General features: G+C 46.3%; 1 protein-coding gene across 1 annotated transcript in view; it reads left to right on the top strand.

The window, feature by feature from the left end:
• Positions 1–758, top strand: part of LOC121869518 (phosphatidylinositol N-acetylglucosaminyltransferase subunit A-like) — a 44389-nt gene extending 43631 nt beyond the window's left edge. Inside the window, 1 exon segment of the mRNA XM_042370872.1 lies at positions 278–758. Coding sequence (XP_042226806.1) covers positions 278–421 — 144 coding nt within the window. The 3' untranslated portion in view covers positions 422–758.
• The last annotated feature ends 20942 nt before the right edge of the window (positions 759–21700 follow it).

The following is a 21700-nucleotide window of genomic DNA, read 5'->3' as shown; positions in this document are numbered from 1 at the left end:
CCAAAAATTTGGTCTTAAGAACTCGTGCTATACACGGGTATATACGTATTTCATAAACGTACATACAGGTTTTTAGGAAGGCATCGTGTACATTAAGCTGACATTGATTGTAAATTGTTTTCTGGGGGTTATGTCATCAAACTGAAGGGGTTAATTTCTAAGTACAGTACAGTATTATCAATTCTCACAAACTCCTATTTAATTTATTTAAGTGGTTTTACCTATACATTATTTTTATTTTATCAATATTTTTAATGTGTTTTTTCTGAACTTCCAGGATATAGACATTGCCCTTGATTATCCAGTGGACTGCAGTAGTTTTCAAGAAATCAATAAAAACAGTGTTGCACATTCTTCTTCGTCTCCTGTTGGGAATGGCACTCAACCTATATCAACAGATTCCAAAAGAAGGCATAATTAAAAAAAAAAAACGTATATAGAGGGTCCTTGCTATGTAGTACGTTGTACCGGTATACAGTATCTTATTTCACACATACTTCACTAACAAATATAGGGAGATATATTCTTTAAATGTCAATTGTTTCACTTGTAAAGTGAACAAAAAAATTATCGTGCTACTTTCCGTACTTTTCATGCTGGAACACAGGAGTGGCTGAGATATTTGCTTATTACCAGTTCCAACGGACCCCGGGGGCATGATAATTTGGTTGTTGACTGTATTTTATCTGCATCATCAACTGTTTTATACCAAATCTGTTTGTACCCAAATATGATGCATAATTATGTGTTAAAAGCAGGGTGATTTTTTTATTCGAGAACCCCAAGCAATTCCCATACTGTACAGTTAAACCTATATCAGTTAGGAACCTAATACTGTACAGTGGTCCCTCGGTTAACGAACACAATTCGTTCCAGAGGGTCATTCGTTAACCGAAAATTTCGTGAACCGAATCCATTGTTTCAATGGGATATTGGGAAATTGGTTCCAGCTCACAGAAAAGTACAACGCAAAAAAAATGCAGTTAAGTACACTTACTTTGAGGTGTGTATGTAGAAGGCTCCTGGTTGATGACGATGATGGGAATTAGAAGTGGGGATGGAGGAGAAGAGAGAAGAGAAGGAAGTGGGGATGGAGGAGAAATCACCTTTCAGGGGACCCATGATTGATGCCGTCATTTCACCAATGAAATTTTAAGTTCACTAGGTGTAATTCAAGATTATTTTATTTAAATCAACACTGCACTGTGCTATATATTATCAATATGTTAACTAAAGTTCAGAATGACCAATAATTTCAATGAAAAATGAAAAAATATTCAAGACACCAACAAAATAGATGTTCACTCCACTGTCAACAGAGGCCAACTGACACCTTGTGGCTGAGTCAAGCGTCTGATGGGCGCACAAAAATCTAGTTCCTTGTACTGCATATATTATCAATATGTTAAATAAATGTTAAAATTACTAATAATTTTAATATAAAAAATGCAAAAATATTAAAGAGCAGAACTTTCTTGATATTTACTCCACTGGAAATGAATGTCAACATAGAACAGATCACTGAATTGGCTGACTAGCCCATCAGCTGATGCTCACAACAAAACATGATGTTCGTAAGGATTTCGTTAATCGAAGTTTTGTTCGTTAACCAAATTGAAGATTCTTATGGAAGGTAATTCGTTAACCGAACCGTTCGTTAACCGAGGGACCACTGTATTTTGCATAAATGTAGCCTAATGACACGTGTGCATGGGTAGAAGACTTCATCCACTCAATACCACAGGATATGTGCGAAAGAGATATCAGGAACTTCACAGTATGCATAAACGAGTGTTTTTGTCGCAAAGACAGTCATATTCAGCATTTTATCCTGTAGAAATAAAATCTTCCATCTTTCTTCTTTATTTTCATGTACATAGAAGAACTGTACTTGTTCTTCTAAAGTTACAAACACAAATTTAAATTAGGTATATTTTATTGGTGCACCCTGTACTGTATAATGTTTCGCTTTACTGTTAAAGCTCATCTCAAAATACATAACGGCTTGAGATCTATTCTGACATCAACTTTTCTAAATAATTATGAATGTTTATACTGTATTGTTACAGTTTACTGCTTACTTGTAAGAATATTTATGCTTCATCATATAATACAGTCATTCTCAACACATTTACTAAATGGTAATATCACAACACAATAACTACAAGCTTAAATCCACCCCTTTTAAAATAATGAATCTTATATAGTAAGTTGCACAAACGTACATGTATCACATACTGTACTGTACATCACTTTTTGCATAGTAAGTATTTCCTAACAATTTAAATATTTAAATACAACTGATCTCCATTTTTTTAAACTGTGTATCTAAAAACACTTATCTCCATTTTGTGAAGAAGACGCAGGTAACGATATACTGTACAGTGTATATACTGTATGCTCACTCGTATACAGGAACCCTATTCCTACCGGGAATTCAATTAATGCGAGCAAAATTCACCCTTTTGCGAGTCCACGATTCAAAATATTAAGAATGCAGACAAAATGTCGCACTCTCTGACATGATTCTAACCGTGATGACTCTGTCACTCCAACATAATCACTCACTTTGTAAAACCTCTACCACCACCTCCACCATCTGGTCTACCCAAGCTGATGTGTCTGCTTTTATTGGTAAGTCCACTGTACTGTACCCTTGCTCTCTCTTTTACAGTACAGCTCCTCCCCAACTTTTGAACTTTATTTTTTTTCTTTTTTTTCTACGGAAATTAGCCTACCGGGGCACAGGTCAAACGACCCACAACGGAGCCTGGGGGGCGAAAAAAAAAAGAACGGAAAGAAATTGAAAATATAGAAAAAAAGGTTATACTGTATTAATCTACACCACGAAGATGCCGGAAAACCAGCTTTTTAAAGTGAGACAGATTGTAAGAGCATGGAAACACAGAAGAAGGCAGAGCATTCCACAGTTTGGCTGTGTGAGGAAAGAAGGAGGTACTATAACGGGTTATTCTCGTGTGACTGACATCCACAGAGAAACGGTGGGCACTGCGGGCAAGACGTGTGTTACGAACCCACGGCCTTGCCGGCGGTACACAGGGTGCCAAATCCACTGAACATTGCCCGTTAAAGTACCTGTAAAAGAGAGAGAGTGAAGCAACATTGCGGCGAAGAGAAAGGGGAGATAGATTGTCGACAAAAGGAGGAGAGTTAATAAGACGAAATGTCTTTGATTCCACCCTATCTAATAGTTGGACAGAAGAAGAGCCACCCCAGATATGAGAGCAGTACTCCAAGTTAGGACGAATGAATCCCTTATATACTTGGAGCAACTGCTCAGGAGTGAAGTAGCTGCGGCATCTGTACAGCATTCCCAACTTTCGGGAGGCAGCTTTAGTTATACTAAGGATGTGTGATTTCCAGGACATATTGGAGGAAATGGTGAGGCCTAACATATTTATTTCAGAATTTGGGAGGATGATAGCGTCCTGAAATGTAATTGGTGGGAGATCGTCTACTTTACAAAGTGTAATTGGTAAATATTGAGTTTTGTTACTATTGAACTTTACCAAGTTTGTATCTCCCCATTCAGAGATGCTGCACAGATCTGCATTGATAGAAGTAATGATATCAGTTCTAGAAACAGATCTAGTTTGAGAGTTAGGAGGAAGGGGAAAATGTGAGGAAGAGTGAAGAGTGGAATCATCGGCGTAAGAATGGTTAGAATTAGTTGTAGTGTGAAGTAAATCATTGATAAAAAGAAGAAAGAGAGTTGGTGAAAGAACAGAACCCTGTGGGACGCCACTTTTGGTAGAGAAAGAGCGAGAAATCGATCCCTCGACAACAACTGCCATGGATCGATTCTCAAGGAAGCTAGAGATGAGAGAACAAAGTGGGGGAGAGAAACCAAAAGAGGGAAGTTTAGATAGCAAAGACTTGTGCCATACCCTGTCAAATGCTTTGGGTGCAATAGGAGAGCTTATCACCAGTAGATCTCGCCTGGCGAAAGCCATACTGGTGATCCGACAAAAGAGAAAGGCGTTCAAGGTGGCGGAGAAAATGGGAGTTCAAGACAGTTTCGAAAATCTTAGAGAGGGATGAAGTTAGGGCAATGGGGCAATAGTTAGAGGGATTAGAATGGTCACCCTTCTTTGGGATGGGTTGAACCAAGGCATGCTTCCAAGAAGAAGGAAAAGTTTTGGTTTTGTGGCAAAGGTGAAAAAGGCGAGCAAGCACAGGGGCCAGGGCTTCAGCACACTCCCTCAGAACACGAGGGGGTATTCCGTCCGGTCCATGCGCCTTACTCACATCCAACCTGGATAACACACCGGCAACCCTGCGAGTGGAGATTATAGGAAAGTGCATAGGTTCAGTAGGAGGGGAAGAGTGGGAATCGTCTAAGGTGGAATTAGAGGAGAATAAGGTGCCAAAGAGGTTGGCTTTCTCAGGGGGAGAGTTGGCTATAGAGTTATTGGGACAGAAGAGGGGAGGAAAAGAAGGCGTGCAGAAGTTGTTACATGTTTTTAGCTAAGGACCAGAAGGATTTACTAGAGGAAGAATTAGTCAGGACAGCAGTCTTTCTTTTAATAAAATTCCGCTTGGCCCTACGAAGATTAGCCTTACAACGATTCCTAGAAGTAATGAAAGAGGTGTGGGTAATAGGAGGAGATAGTTTCATAGCTCGATATGCCCTATCTCTTACCCTGCAAGCAAGAGAGCAGGAGCAATCAAACCTACTTGACTTACGACCACCCTCACTTATGACCTGCCTTAATCGTACCAAAATTTTGTCAAATTACATATTTTCGAGTCCCAACATCAGTACACAGACAAAGTTTTTATTTGTAATTCACTTAAAATTGGCTGGCAAGCTTAAAAGTGAGAGTTTTGTGGTGCTGAGAAGAAAAAGAGACACCCATTTTAGATTTTCTATGTATTATTTAAGCATTTTTGACTTACGACCTGGATTTGGGTCCCTAACCCCGTCGTAAGTCGGGGAGGAGCTGTATTTTAAAAATAATGTTGTATTGACTTGTTTTATGGTTTATTTGTTTAGAAATTTTGTTGAAAATAGGTCTGGAACATTTTCATTTTGGATTATGGAAAGCATCCTATATTTTCCCACTTGACTAAGTATTCGATATTTCGATATAGATCCTCGATAAATTGGGCTTCAGTATATCGGAATTTGCTTTTTTCAGACTGAAATGCTCTGGTCACCAGAAATACAAAACAAAAATAAATAAATAAATAAAAAATTGCCTGTTCTAAGAAATGGGGAAGATAAATAAAAAAATCTTATGAAATGAACAACACTTACTGAATACTATACAGTGGTTTAATCAGATTTACTCTAGGCCTACTGAGAACTAAGACTCTTGAGTATGTAGCGTACTGTCGTGGCAGGTTGTCAGGGTCTCTTATTTGGCCTCGCAACGTACGTACATGAAATTATCCAACACTCAGGATTGAGGTAGAAATAGAAAATCACAGTGTTTCTCGTATATACACCTAGACCCCGACTTACGACTACGTGGACTTACGACTGCCTCAGATATAGATAAATTTTTTTATTTATTTATTTATTTATTTTTTTTTTTTAAATGACACACGCATTTTCTATACCGAAACGTTTCCAGTTAATGTAGTCTCCATGTATAATTAGAAAATTATGGGGGCCCCATGTGCATTCAGCTGACTACATTAAAGGTTAAGTGCTCAGTCACACTGTATCCATTCCTTATTATTTATTACTTTCACTGTACTGTATCCATTCATCATTATTCATTACTTTTACTGTACTGTATTTCATTGTAGATTTTTATTAAATTTTTTTTTTTTTTATCTATGTCGGACTTACGACCTGGATTTGGGTCCCTAACCCCGTCGTAAGTCGGGGTCTAGGTGTATATTGTTGCACAGCACAGTGTTAAAGAGATACTAAGTCGGGCGAAGCTTGCTCAGAGTTCCTGTAGGGCGAGGAGCTTTCTGAGGGAGCGTGTGTATGGAGCTGTTGAGAGATGTTGCTTGCTGGTGGCGGTAAGTAGAAAGAGAGCGATGAAGGCCAGGTGAGGTCTTATATAACCTCGGTAGGCGTGGCTTGATGGTAGGACCCCCCGCTTTGTTCGGCGTCGCTGGTTACCTGACCTTCACCACGAGGGATACGCCGGTAGATTCGCGGGGGGTCGGCCAGTCAGCGACACACGGCGTTTGTAGGGGAGGACTCCACTACAATACTCCCCCTCCCCTCCGGATGCGACAGGGATGTTAGCTGGGTTACGTCCCACACGTGATACATACCGGGCAGGTGTACGTACCACTCGGCCGCTGCGGGTGACAACTCCGTCAAGTGACACAGAACCTGTGGGGGAATCAGGGGGAGAAAGAGGGTTTTGGATTAGAGGAGGTTGTACAGGCAATTGTAGTTGTGCTTCAATAGCGGCTGGGGCAGCTTCCTCAGGGCCATTGGCTGGGTTGACTGAGTCAGGGGCGACATCAGGAGGAGGGTCCATGACAGGAGCAGGTTCTATAGCAGGGTTCACGACAGGAGGAGGGTCTATGATAGGAGCAGGTTCTACCACGGCACCAGGGTCCAGGACAGGAGCAGGGGGCACCTGATGGTGAAAAGAGGGTGCCCAAAATGTCGTGGGCGGGGTGTTGCTGCTGGTGGCAACTGCGGGTAGACTGGTGGAGGTGTCGTTTGTTGGTGGTGGTGCTGCTGGGTCGGGGGGCTCAACGGGTAAGGTGGCCGGCTTGACTCTGTCTATGCTGACGGTCTCGTGTCTGCCATTCCGGATAATCGTCAGGAACTTCGTTGAACGGGTCACAACCTGGAAGGGTCCATCGTAGGGGCATTGTAGTGGGTTGCGGTGAGCATCATGCCTGACGAAAACATACTCGGCTGTGAGTAGTGCAGGAGGGATGTGTTCAGGGTGCCGAGGAGGCTGGCGTGGAGCAGTAGCTCTGAATGCAGAAACTGCTTTTGGAGTAAGTCGTGACGGATGGCAGGAGTGGTTTGGTGGAGGTCAGGAGGGAGTGAGAAATCCCCGAGTAGGCGAAGGGGCTCGCCTAGGGTGAGATCTGCTGGGCTACAGTCCATATCCTCCTTGTATGAAGCACGGATGCCGAGGAGCACTAAGGGTAGCGCATCCGTCCAGCTGTACGGGTTGTGCTGTGCTTTGAGTGCGTCCTTCAGCTGCTGGGGAAACCGCTCTACCATGCTGTTGGATTGAGGGTGGTATGCGGCGGTGCGTTGCCTAGTCGTGCCGAGGAACTGTAGGAGGCTGTGCCAGAGTTGTGACTCAAACTGGGCTCCTCGGTCAGTGATGACGGTAGCGGGGGGGCCGAAGCGGGAAACCCAGCCGGACATGAAGGCGCGGATGGTAGACTCTGCTGTAGCATTGGGCATGGGGATGGCTTCTGTCCACCTGGTGAAACGGTCGATGTAGGTGCTACCACAGGATGATGGAAGAGGTCCCACTATGTCGAGGTGCACTACTTGGAAACGTCCTTTGGGTATTGGGAAGGTTTCTAAAGGGGCCCGTGTGTGACGATGTATTTTGGAGGACTGACAGGCCAGGCACTGGGCAGCCCATTTCTTAGTATCGGTCTTGATGCCGGGCCAGACGACATGTTGCGTGAGGAGGCGCTGGGAGGCCCGCACACCCGGGTGGCTGAGACCATGGATGTGGTCGAAAACAGCGCGGCGGTGGACGTGAGGCACGAACAGTCTAGGCTGCCCACAGGATACGTCGCACCACAATTTGATATTCGTGCCAGGAACAGGGAGTTCTTGGAGTGTGAGGCCTCACGGAGATGTCTTGTATGCTGCCAGGTCTTCGTCATTCTCTTGAGCCGCGGCAAGTTGCCCATAATCAATGGGTGGACATGAGGGGACAATGTTGGATATACAACGAGAGAGGGTGTCGGCGATCTCGTTGTGGCTGCCTTTAATGTGTTGGACGTCACTGGAGAACTCTGAGATATACGCCAAGTGGCGCAGGACACGAGGTGTATGTGACTGGGAGGTTGAAGTAAAGGCATGGACGAGGGGCTTGTGATCAGTGAAGATGGTGAACTGACGGGCCTCGAGGAAGTGCTGGAAATGCTTGACAGCCAGGAGTTCTCGATCGAAGGCGCTGTATTTGAGGTGAGGTGGTTGAAGCCGTTGTGAGAAGAATGCAACGGGCATGAGGACTCCGTTGATCTCCTGCTGTAAGACGGCGCCCACTGCAGTAGAAGAAGCGTCTGTTGTGAGAGTGGTCCGGGCTTTAGGTGCAGGGTGGACTAGGAGGGTAAGGCGTGTGATGTGCTGTCTGATAGCGGTGAATGCCGTAACAGCCTCTTGAGTCCACACGAGAGGCTTGTGAGACTTCTTTGGGAGTCCTTTGAGGAGGTCGTAGAGGGAAACTAGGATGGTGGCAGCATTGGCAATGAAGCGGTGGTAGAAGTTAACTAAACCCAGGAATTCTCGGAGTTTCTTCGCCGTTTCAGGTTTGGGGAACTCCCTGATGGCGGTTATCTTCTGTGGTAGGGGTTGGATGTCACTAGGTGAGACTCTGTGACCAAAGAAATCAATGGATGGGGCTAAGAAGACGCACTTACCAGGGTGAACTTTCATGTTGTTCTGCAGGCGTTGGAGGAGGAGTTGTAGGTGGTGATGATGCTCGGCAGGCGCTGAAGATGCGACGAGGATGTCGTCTATGAAGACGGTGACAAAATCGAGGTCACGAAGCATATGGTCCATGCACCTCTGGAAAGTCTGTGCTGCATTGCGTAGGCCAAAACTCAAGAAAGTATACTCGAAGAGTCCGAATGGACTGGTGATGGCTGTCTTCTGGGTATCTCCAGGTGTTACAGGGATCTGGTGGAAGGCACGCTCCAAGTCGATCTCCGAGAAGATAGTCTTGCCATGAAGTTTGTGGTGGAAGTCCTGGACATGCGGAATAGGGTACCTGTCAGGTTTGGTGACGAGGTTCAGGGCTCTGTAGTCGCCACACACCCTCCAGTCGCCAGATGATGGCTTAACGACCATGTGAAGAGGCGATGCCCAGGGTCTCTTTTGAAGGACGAATAATGCCGTCTTGCAGTAGTCTATTGAATTCCGCCTTGGCTGCGTTCAGGAGCTCAGGGCGCAGGCGGCGGAGGCGTGAGAAGACTGGAGGTCCTTTGGTCTCGATGTGATGGAAAATCCCGACGTAGGTGGAGAGACTCGGGGTGAGAAAAGTTCCTTGAACTCTTCAAGCAGGGGGCAGAACTCATTGGACGGCGAAAGACAGGTAATAGTGTCGGTGTCTTTGGCACGTGAACCCTGGATCTTGCGTGCTGTGGGCTCATGGATGAGGCGAAGGTGGCTTGGGTCGACTCCGAGCTTGTGAAAGGTGAGGAAGTCGAAACCAAGGATGGGTTGAGACACGTCTGCGACTACGAATGACCAGCATAGAGTCTTGGGGAAAGCGAGGTCTAAGGTGAGGGTGCGTGCGCCGTAGGAGGCGATGGGAGTGCCGTTGGCGGCGAACAAGTCATAAGAGGGTTGCCTTGATGTGTCTTGTCGTGAGGGAGGGATGATACTGACCGACGAACCTGTGTCAACGAGGAATTTCGTGCCGGAGGTGCGATCAGTGACGTGCAGTAGTGAGACGCCTGAAGGGACGGGGGCTGGGGCGTCTACCAACCTCCGTTGTTGCTGTTTCCCGAGTAGGTGCAGTGGGGCTCACAGCTTTGAGCATTGGGGCCAAAACGCCGGTGATACCAGCAGAGGGTATATTCGTTGTGCTGGGGGCTGGCGGCGCTTTCCGGGGCCGGAAGGGCGCGACGGGGATTGTAGGGCGCGGTGCGTGGGTGAGGAACAGGTCTAGAGGCAGGCATGGAGGAGCAGAACTGTTCAATGGTGTTCATACTGCGGCTCAAGGTTTGCAGCAGGTCCCTGACTTCTTGTGAGGTACTGCTCGGCTGAAGGGTGTTGACCCGGCTTACAAGTTCGGAGGTAAGTACTGGTGTGGGCGTGGAGTTGTCCGCGGCTGCCAGGCACGCAGCCACGCACTCGTTAAATATTCTGTCTGCCACGGTTGCGTAGAGTTCAGGTGTCGTCGAGTAATCTACTGGAGACAGGATGGTACGTACTTGCGTGGGGAGCTTTTGTGCGTGAAGCTGGCGCAGGATAGAGTCGGGAAGTCTGTCTGTTTGCCGGGAGTTCAGCCTACACATCTCCTCCCAGAGAAGTCCCGGAGTTGAGTTTCCAAGGGAGATAGAAAATAGGTTCTGTAGGAGACTGGGGTGGGTCCGTTGGTAATGCGTTTTTAAGGCGTCCCGCAGTGTAGCGAATTTGTTGTTCTCTGGAGGGTTGGAAATAGTCCGTGAAACATGCGTGGCGACTTCCATGGGCAAGGAAGAGAGCAAGGCGCCGTACTTTTGCTCGTCAGTAGCTTGTGAGCTGATGAGGATTGCTTCCACATGATCTTGCCAGTCCTCGACATTGTGGTTGAAAGTCGGTAGAGAGATCCGTCCGTCCATTCTTGCGGAAGTGTATCACGGTCGTGAGATGGTGTTGTAGTGGGGTAGCACGTGGTGTGGGTGGTGTCGTAGTGGGGTAGCACGTGGTGCGGGTGGTGTCGTCGTGGAGGAGTGGGGTAGCACATGGTGCGGGTAAGGCGGTTGGCCTAGGCTGGCAGCAGGCAGGACGATCTTCTTAGCTCCAGGAGTCAGGCAGCAGAAAGGAGTGGAGTGTTCACGGCTCCAGGAGTCGCCATTTGTAGCGCACTGTCGTGGCAGGTTGTCAGGGTCTCTTATTTGGCCTCACAACGTACGTACATGAAATATATCCAACACTCAGGATTGAGGTAGAAATAGAAAATCACAGTGTTTCTCGTATATATATTGTTGCACAGCACAGTGTTAAAGAGATACTAAGTCGGGCGAAGCTTGCTCAGAGTTCCTGTAGGGCGAGGAGCTTTCTGAGGGAGCGTGTGTATGGAGCTGTTGAGAGATGTCGCTTGCTGGTGGCGGTAAGTAGTGTAGTGGAATTCTCCCCTACAAACGCTGTTTGTCGCTGCCTAGCCGACCCCACCAATTCCCCAGTGTATGCCTCGTGGTCTAGGTCAACCAGCGCCGCCATACACCACGGAGCGGGGGTCAACTGCTAAGCCACGCCTACCCCCGCTATTTAAGACCTGACCTCGTGGTGATCTCTCTCTTTCTACCTACACCAACCAGCCAGCAACACCTCCGCCTGCCTGGCGGCCTCGCTCCTCCGCCTGCCTGGCGGTCCTCTCTCCCGCTGGCGAGCATGGCGACCCACAAGCTGTCCTTCTCTGAGCGTCCTCACCAACCAGCTCTCTCTACATCACGCTTGTAACCATGCTGCCTTCCCAGCACCAAGCTGCATTGTACATCCAATACAACATGTATATAGAGAGCACATTGTGAGTTTCCTTTCTCCATCCCATCCTGAGTGTGAACCAAACATCTGAACCCCACAAATGGTGACCCCGGAGATTCGCACTCACACAGGATGGAGGAGAAACTGATCACGCTCCCAGTCTTCAAGCAACATGGAAGACTGGCTTATCCACCCAGAAGCAGCTCTCATCGGCTCTACAACTACTGTTTCTACACCGCAGGTTAGACAACCTAGAGCAGCTCTGCTACTCTAAGCAGACACCAGCTCCTCTTCCTGCCCCAAGCACCACGTCCTACCGACCCCAGCACACCCGTCCTGCCTCAGACGCCGACCCCGGCCCAGCAGTAACCCCTGCCGCCCTTGATGCGGCCTCTGTTCCTGAGTGCGGACCCACACACCCCTCTTTTCTCCCTCAGGTACTCCCTGCTAATGTCCTGCACCCTGCTGCTGTCGTGGACCCAGCTGCTGTCACGAGCCCTCATCCGCTTCTGCTGACGCAGCCCCTGCTCCTGACCCAGGCCCACACACCCCAGCAGGCGCATCTGACGACTCTGTACCTGCCGTGAGGGAAGCACAACATTCATCGCCTCCACACACCCTTATTCTCCCTCTCTACTCCAACAGATATTGTGTATCTAGACAGTTGTCCCCAGCGACCGGCTCATCCACGCCATCGCCGTTGTCTCACATGAGGCACGCACCGCCCGTTCTGCCTCACATGTGCTATGCAACTCTGCAGACAACAAGTCTCCTACACAGCCTGGAGGGAAGGGGGAGTATTGTAGTGGAATTCTCCCCTACAAACGCTGTTTGTCGCTGCCTAGCCGACCCCACCAATTCCCCAGTGTATGCCTCGTGGTCTAGGTCAACCAGCGCCGCCATACACCACGGAGCGGGGGTCAACTGCTAAGCCACGCCTACCCCCGCTATTTAAGACCTGACCTCGTGGTGATCTGTCTCTCTTTCTACCTACACCAACCAGCCAGCAACACCTCCGCCTGCCTGGCGGCCCTCGCTCCTCCGCCTGCCTGGCGGTCCTCTCTCCCGCTGGCGAGCATGGCGACCCACAAGCTGTCCTTCTCTGAGCGTCCTCACCAACCAGCTCTCTCTACATCACGCTTGTAACCATGCTGCCTTCCCAGCACCAAGCTGCATTGTACATCCAATACAACATGTATATAGAGAGCACATTGTGAGTTTCCTTTCTCCAACCCATCCTGAGTGTGAACCAAACATCTGGAACCCCACAGTAGAAAGAGAGCGATGAAGGCCAGGTAAGGTCTTATATAACCGCGGTAGGCGTGGCATGATGGTAGGCCCCGCTTTGTTCGGCGTCGCTGGTTACCTGACCTTGACCACGAGGAATACGCTGGTAGATTCGCGGGGGTCGGCCAGTCAGCGACACACGGCGTTTGTAGGGGAGGACTCCACTACAACTATGTAAGCAGGCTGGGGCTGATCAGCTGTTGAGCATTCTTCAGGTTTATTTATTTATTGATTCAGTATTATATTCTCATATGATTGGCCTCTTATGGTTCATCATGATTAATATAACATCTTCAATGATATAGAAAAAAATACAATACTGTAGCCTACGTAATTTGTAATATGACTTGAAAATAGAAGCTGTATCAGAAGGCTATTTACTCAAGATGCATTCGTGTGAGAGCTCTCAGCAGATGGCCAGGGTACAACAGGGGTCACTATAACACACTTTATAGTATTTGATATGAAGATAACTTCCTAACAATGTTATTTACTACTTTTGAGTGTTATATGATGATTCAATTTGACTGCTTGTACACTTAGGCAAATGTATAATACTTGCACACGACAATATTACTTATTAAGTGATGATAAATACACTACAGTACTGTACTAATTTACTAAGTGTTGAAGATAGACATTTTGGTGTTCAGTGTGGGATTCTTTTTCCAGGAAAGTTCATACTTTTAGGATAATATTTTATCAACCTAGTACCAAATGATCGTAAATTATATGAGAATTATGGAGAAAACGCATGAAGAAAAGTTAAGGAATCTTGTGGGGAGGAGGGGGAGGGAGCCACCCACCCATGCTACCCCCCCTCCCCTGCCAGCTACTCCCAGATATACACTTGTCTTCCACTTACTATGTACTCTTACACTTATTTGTTCTTATTTTTATCTTTATAGTACTGTACAGTTTACAGCTTTCTCTTTATTCATAAGACAATTTCTGTGGTTGCTTACATATAACACTTCACAGTAAATACCAATCATTTCTGCTAAAACAGTTGTTGACAACCAGATTTAAGTCTGGTTTTCAACCCAGAGGTCTGTTTCATATTTTTTTAATAACTCTTGTCATACACTTAAAGACCTTAGTTGCTGAAGTGCAGTAATAACATAACAACTGATTCAGATAAGCAGTGTTATCACCACCCCCACCCACCCATATAGTATTTGCTTTTTTTGGACTTTTGCATTTTTCAAACTTGGGGTCTGCCCCAATTAGTCCGATTTATAGAGGTTCTACTACTGTACAGTAGATGGTTGATTTAAAGCGATTCAATTTAAGATTATTGATTTAAAGCGACACCCACAAGTAAGGACAATGTTTTAATTTAAAGCGAATCTTTCCTATTTTGCGCGATTCAATCTGGCACATCATATTTAAAATTTTGTGCCAAATGTTATACTGTCAGATTCTGGGGTCACTAAGTCTAAAGGGATAACTTAACTCTATTCTTAATATCTGAGGGTTGCTGCCACCAGACCCCCTCTGGGCAGTATGTAGCTCGTTAGGTAGCGGGCAGAGTGGACTAGGCATTGGGTTGGGTTTTTCATTGATCAGATCGATAAGTGGACAGGAGGGTGAAACAATAACATGTCTTAACTAATTTATTCCTTATAAAACATACTGCATTCCGTTAAAATACAAGTGAGTTGGCCTTCCTGAGAAGAACAACGATGATTTTGGTTACCCTGCTCGACAACAGGCGTCTTACATTAATTGTGTGTCATCCACATACTTATTGCATAACAATCAGTGACCTCCTTACCTCGGTCATCCCTTCTTACAATAACACTCAACACGTCAGACTGCTCCACCTGTATGGAATATAGCACCTTAGGTTATCATACATAGTAGCACCATCTCACCTCCCTGTAGCACCATCTCACCACACCTGTTACACTACACACTCACAGTATGGGACTCCTTGTAATTTCTAGGTACACATATCAGGCACCTCGTTCGCACACCGCCCTCGGTGGGTAGAGACGAAGGCTTCACCAAGAGACATACCAGTACTGTTTCTACGCCTGGTATTATAGGTCGCTCCAAGTGACGGCCTTGGAGTTTCTCAAGCATTCCATTAAATATTCCTACTCATTTGTGGTGGTATGCCGGGAATCTACAGGTTCACAGCGGAGTAGCATAGCTGTGAGTAGTCATCTCACATGGTGGGGCCAACACGAGGTAATGGCCGCCGTTCTGGTGAGTTAAAAAATCCGGAAACTTGTGTTGATGAGAGAGTAGGTGCCACTGAGAAATAATGCCTGATGGGCCGCTATCACCCACCCCAACACATTACTATTTCACTTTATACATCAGGCAAAGTTTTAATTGTAATAACTGCTATATCAGTTTCTTTTTTTTAGGGCTGAATACAGCCCGATGAAGTTAACTGACCTGGGTTGATGAGAGAGTAGGTGCTACTGAGGCTCGAGGTCCCACGATCCTCTCGCCAACGTAGGCCTACAGTTTCCAATCTTTAATTTTCACTTTGATTTCTTATGGGTCTCACATGTACACTTTCCTGTATATTGTAATCTCATGTCTTTATAAATACATATTTTAATCCTAACTTACATACTAGAATACGGTTCGGGTTTGACAGTTCTTGAAATTAATTGGACTATATCAACAACTCACACCTGTAGGCCGGGCACAAAGGACGCTACCCTGAAACAAAAGCCGAATGTTCATAGCGTGGGTATATCCACTTCACTTAAAATTGTAATTAGGGATCCTCCTCTCACACATTGCACTACTTGAACACAGACATAAGATTCTCTGATCACTGTACATGTCGTGGGTATCCGTCACACAAGAATACGAGGCATATTAAGTTCACACCGATGCATACAAGATATTTCCTTTCAAGTATAGTGTAGTGGACGTCTCCCCTACAACTGCCTACAACTGCGTAGCCACAGCCACCACCTGCTACCGCCTTCCCTAGCAACCAACCAGATGTTACCGTATCTTAGCAACGGAACCAGGAACCGGCGACTTTCTGGGTTTTCCCAACATGACTCATAGCGGCTGCTGGGTATATATGCTCTGTCTCTCCATTGAGATTCATTCTGGTCTCTCTTCTTGAACAAGCAACACCTCCTCCTCCGCCGCTGCCTGGCAGCCCTCGCCTCTCCTCCGCCTGCCTGGCGGTCCTCGCTCCCGCCAGCGAGCATGGCGACCCACCAGCTGTCCTTCTCTGAGCGTCCTCACCAACCAGCTCTCTCATTCTGGTCTCTCTTCTTGAACAAGCAACACCTCCTCCAGCAAGCTCCACGCTGTCAGCATTCATTCAACCAGGAGGCCAGCAACAGGCAACATCTTCTCTAACAAAGCTCCTGCACATCTACCTCCTTCAACACGCTACTCACCGAACGTCTCTACTGAGCAGCTCCTCACCACACGGCACCTCCAGCACCAGACTGTCTATCATATAACTTATATTATACAAGAAAACCACCTTAGAGTTTCCTTCCATCCTGAGTGCTAGACAACATTAATATCTCGATACCCCTACAAATGGTGACTCCCGGAGATTAGCACTCACACAGGATGGAGGAGACACTGATCACGCTCCCAGTCTTCAAGCAGACACCGCCTCTGTTCCTGAATCTGGACCCACACACACCCCTCTTTTCTCCCTCAGGTACTCCCTGCTAATGTCCTGCACCCTGCTGCTGTCGTGGACCCAGCTGCTGTCACGAGCACTAATCCGCTTCTGCTGACGCAGCCCCTGCTCCTGACCCAGGCCCACACACCCCAGCAGGCGCATCTGACGACTCAGTACCTGCCGTGAGGGAAGCACAACATTCATCGCCTCCACACACCCTCTTTTCTCCCTCAGGTACTCCCTGCTAATGTCCTGCACCCTGCTGCTGTCGTGGACCCAGCTGCTGTCACGAGCCCTAATCCGCTTCTGCTGACGCAGCCCCTGCTCCTGACCCAGGCCCACACACCCCAGCAGGCGCATCTGACGACCCTGTACCTGTCGTGAGGGAAGCACAACATTCATCGCCTCCACACACCCTTTTTCTCCCTTCTCCCACAGATAGTGTGTATCTAGACAGTTGTATTTCAGCGATCGGCTCATTCACGCCATCGCCGTTGTCTCACATGAGGCATGCACCGCCCGGTCTGCCTCACATGTGCTAAGCAACTCTACAGACAACAAGTCTCCTACACCGCCTGGAGGGAAGGGGGAGTATTGTAGTGGACGTCTCCCCTACAACTGCCTACAACTGCGTAGCCACAGCCACCACCTGCTACCGCCTTCCCTAGCAACCAACCAGATGTTACCGTATCTTAGCAACGGAACTAGTCACCGGCGACTTCTCGGGTTTTCCCAACATGACTCATAGCGGTTGCTGGGTATATAAGCTCTGTCTCTCCATTGAGATTCATTCTGACCATTCTTCTTGAACAAGCAACACCTCCTCCTCTGCCGCTGCCTGGCTGCCTTCGCTTCTCCTCGCCTGCCTGGCGGTCCTCGCTCCCGCCAGCGAGCATGGCGACCCACCAGCTGTCCTTCTCTGAGCTTCCTCACCAACCGGCTTTCATTCTGCCCATCTTCCTGAACAAGCAACACCTCCTCCAGCAAGCTCCACGCTGTCAGCATTCATTCAACCAGGAGGCCAGCAACAGGCAACATCTTCTCTAACGAAGCTCCTGCACATCTACCTCCTTCAACACGCTACTCACCGAACGTCTCTACTGAGCAGCTCCTCACCACACGGCACCTCCAGCACCAGACTGTCTATCATATAACTTATATTATACAAGAAAACCACCTTAGAGTTTCCATCCATCGTGAGTGCTAGACAACATTATACCACGAACTCCTACAAATGGTGACTCCCGGAGATAAGCACTCACACAGGATGGAGGAGACACTGATCACGCTCCCAGTCTTCAAGCAGCATAGAAGAATGGCGTATCCACACAGAAGCAGCTCTGTTACTCTAAGCAGACACCAACTCCTCTTCCTGCCCCAAGCACCACATCCTACGACCCCAGCACACCCGTCCTGCCTCAGACGCTGACCCAGACCCACACACCCCTCTTTTCTCCCTCAGGTACTCCCTGCTAATGTCCTGCACCCTGCTGCTGTCGTGGACCCAGCTGCTGTCACGAGCCCTAATCTGCTTCTGCTGACGCAGCCCCTGCTCCTGACCCAGGCCCACACACACCCCAGCAGGCGCATCTGACGACCCTGTACCTGTCATGAGGGAAGCACAACATCCATCGCCTCCACACACCCTTTTTCTCCCTTCTCCCACAGATAGTGTGTATCTAGACAGTTGTATTTCAGCGATCGGCTCATTCACGCCATCGCCGTTGTCTCACATGAGGCATGCACTGCCCGGTCTGCCTCACATGTGCTAAGCAACTCTACAGACAACAAGTCTCCTACACCGCCTGGAGGGAAGGGGGAGTATTGTAGTGGACGTCTCCCCTACAACTGCCTACAACTGCGTAGCCACAGCCACCACCTGCTACCGCCTTCCCTAGCAACCAACCAGATGTTACCGTATCTTAGCAACAGAACCAGGAACCGGCGACTTTCTGGGTTTTCCCAACATGACTCATAGCGGCTGCTGGGTATATAAGCTCTGTCTCTCCATTGAGATTCATTCTGACCATTCTTCTTGAACAAGCAACACCTCCTCCGCCGCTGCCTGGCTGCCTTCGCTTCTCCTCGCCAGCCTGGCGGCCCTCGCTCCCGCCAGCGAGCATGGTGACCCACCAGCTGTCCTTCTCTGAGCTTCCTCACCGACCAACTCTCATTCTGCCCATCTTCCTGAACAAGCAACACCTCCTCCAGCAAGCTCCACGTTGTCAGCATTCATTCAACCAGGAGGCCAGCAACAGGCAACATCTTCTCTAACGAAGCTCCTGCACATCTACCTCCTTCAACATGCTACTCACCGAACGTCTCTACTGAGCAGCTCCTCACCACACGGCACCTCCAGCACCAGACTGTCTATCATATAACTTATATTATATAAGAAAATCACCTTAGAGTTTCCATCCATCCTGAGTGCTAGACAACATTAATATCTCGATACCCCTACAATAGTTTCTGGGTCACTGCCAACACCTCACAAAGTTCTGATACATTTATCCTTTTTCCAGATCATTGTTCTCATGTATTTTCATATGATATCTGCGGAAGTTATGTTCGCTAAACGTTCACAGACGTAAATAGTATGACCTTCAAACCACGATCTACACCTAGTCCTAAAGTACACTAGTCTGGATCAACTGGACTTTCCCAATCATCTTATAGATACCTTGAGTTCTCCTTAATGCTATGAATACATACAATTAATATTATATAACCGTACCTGGGTACAATTCAACAAGTGATTCAGTAACATTGAGTAGGTGACTTATCCTTTATCAATGTTTGCCGTTTCCTGAGATACTACAAGCGCGGTGGATTTGAATGTTATGTAGCGTAATATGAATTAGAGGAGGGTTTTTAGGAATGTCTATGATGTGCGCAGTACAATGTTTCTCTGGGCACGCTACACTGTCCTAAGGGCAAAGCTGTACTGTATATGTATTCAAAATAATGTACTAAATGATTAATAAAAATTTTGTCTAGTGCAAACTATAGCATGATTATATTCGAATTAATCACTAGGCTATCTTAAAAGAATCCAGCAATGTAAATTATATTCTCCCCGGTCATGTCTGTGACATTTTATAAAAAAAAACCCCTCAATTTAAAGGACATAAATAAACAAATAAATACTTCACTAGACCTTCGGTCCCAACTGTCAAACGTATCACTGGCCCCTCCCCCCTATCTTCCCAGCCAGGGTTGTGTGGTTATAGGCTAACAGTTGTTATCTTATATAATAGGCCTACCACAAACTAAAGTTAGGAGAATATAATTTGCATTGCTAGAATCCTTGCAAGACAGTGAATAATTTGATTATAAGCATCATATATTTTTCACAAGAGATAATAATTTTAGCCCTTTGTAATAAAATTAATTAGAACATGTCAGTTCAGTAACATTTTATAAGAGAAAAACTTAGTCACTCCTAAGGACAGATAAATAAATAAGCACTAGACCTAGGCATCAACTGTCAAACATGCCCCTCTATCTTCCCATCAGCTGATTGCTAGTAAACAGACCATTTCACGTCCCATAATTTTAGCTGTGTTGATTTATGAGTGTTTGTTTTATCATAATACGACAAAAAACAATGTTTAAGACCTGACCTCGTGGTGATCTCTCTCTTTCTACCTACACCAACCAGCCAGCAACACCTCCTCCGCCTGCCTGCCGGTCCTCGCTCCCGCCGGCGAGCATGGCGACCCACAAGCTGGTCCTCCTCTGAGCATCCTCACCAACCAGCTCTCTCTCTTTCTACCTACACCAACCAGCCAGCAACACCTCCTCCTCCTCCGCCTGCCTGGCGGTCCTCGCTCCCGCCGGCGAGCATGGCGACCCACAAGCTGTCCTCCTCTGAGCATCCTCACCAACCAACTCTCTTCTTCTAGCTATAGCCGCAGCAAGCTACATCACCACCTCCGCCGCTGCCTGGCAGCCTTCGCTCCCGCCGGCGAGCATGGCGACCCACAAGCTGTCCTCCTCTGAGCACCCTCACCAACCAGCTCTCTCTGCATTACGCTTGTAACCATGCTGCCTTCCCAGCACCAAGCTGCATTGTACATCCAATACAACATGTATACAGAGAGCACATTGTGAGTTTCCTTTCTCCAACCCATCCTGAGTGTGAACACCAAACAAACCCATACCCCACAATCTAATTTCCCGAAAAGTAGATAATCTACTTTTCGGGAAAGTAGATTATCGACTTTTTGGGAACTATTACTTAATTTTCCGAAGTAGATTATCATAGAAAACGGAAAATTTGTATCACAGAAAATGGGAAATATCTGCTTTCCAGGAAAGAGATTATCTAAATTTCGGGAAAGTAGATTATCGACTTTTGGGGAAATATTTCCTAATTTTGCAAAGTAGATTATCATAGAAAACGGAAAATTTGTATCACAGAAAATGAGAAATACCTACTTTCTGGGAAAGTTAGTTATCTACTTATCATAGAAAACGGGAAATTTGTATCATAGAAAATGGGAAATATCTACTTTCCGGGAAAGTTGGTTATCTACTTTCCCGAAAAGTAGATTATCTACTTTTCCAGAAAGATTATCGACTTTTCGGGTTAGTAGATTGTGGACTTTTCGGGAAATATTACCTAATTTTGCAAAGTATATTATCATAAAAAACGGGAAATTTGTATTATAGAAAATTGGAAATATCTACTTTCTGGGAAAGTTGTTATCTACTTCCCGAAAAGTAGATCATCTACTTTTCCGGAAACTATATTATCGAATTTTCGAGGATAGTAGATTTTCGACTTTTTGGGAAATATTACCTTATTTTCCGAAATAGATTATCATTGAAAACGGGAAATTTGTATCATAGCAAATGGGAAATATCTACTTTCCGGGAAAGTTGGTTATCTACCGTTCCGAAAAGTAGATTATGTACTTTTTGGGAAAGTAGATAACCAACTTTCCCGGAAAGTAGATATTTCCCATTTTCGATGATACAAATTTCCCGTTTTCTATGATAAGTAGATAACCAACTTTCCCAGAAAGTAGATATTTCCCATTTTCGATGATACCAATTTCCCGTTTTCTATGATAATCTACTTTGCAAAATTAGGTAATATTTCCCCAAACGTCAATAATCTACTTTCCCAAAAAGTCGATAATCTACTTTCCCGAAAAGTAGATAATCTACTTTCCAGGAAAGTAGATAACCAACTTTCCCACATAGTAGATATTTCCCATTTTCGATAATACTAATTTCCCGTGTTCTATGATAAGCACATAACCAACTTTCCCAGAAAGTACAGGGGTAGATATTTCCCATTTTTTGTGATACAAATTTCCCGTTTTCAATGATAATTTACTTTGCAAAATTAGGTAATATTTCCCCAAAAGTTGATAATCTACTTCCCCGATAAGTCGATAATCTACTTTTTGGAAAATTAGATGACCAACTTAACCGGAAAG

The sequence above is a fragment of the Homarus americanus genome, unplaced genomic scaffold (genome assembly GCF_018991925.1).
Source record: "Homarus americanus isolate GMGI-L3 unplaced genomic scaffold, GMGI_Hamer_2.0 scaffold23578, whole genome shotgun sequence".
NCBI lineage: Eukaryota > Metazoa > Arthropoda > Malacostraca > Decapoda > Nephropidae > Homarus > Homarus americanus.
Note: the sequence above shows the minus strand (reverse complement) of the source record. Positions and strands in the feature narration are given on the sequence as shown.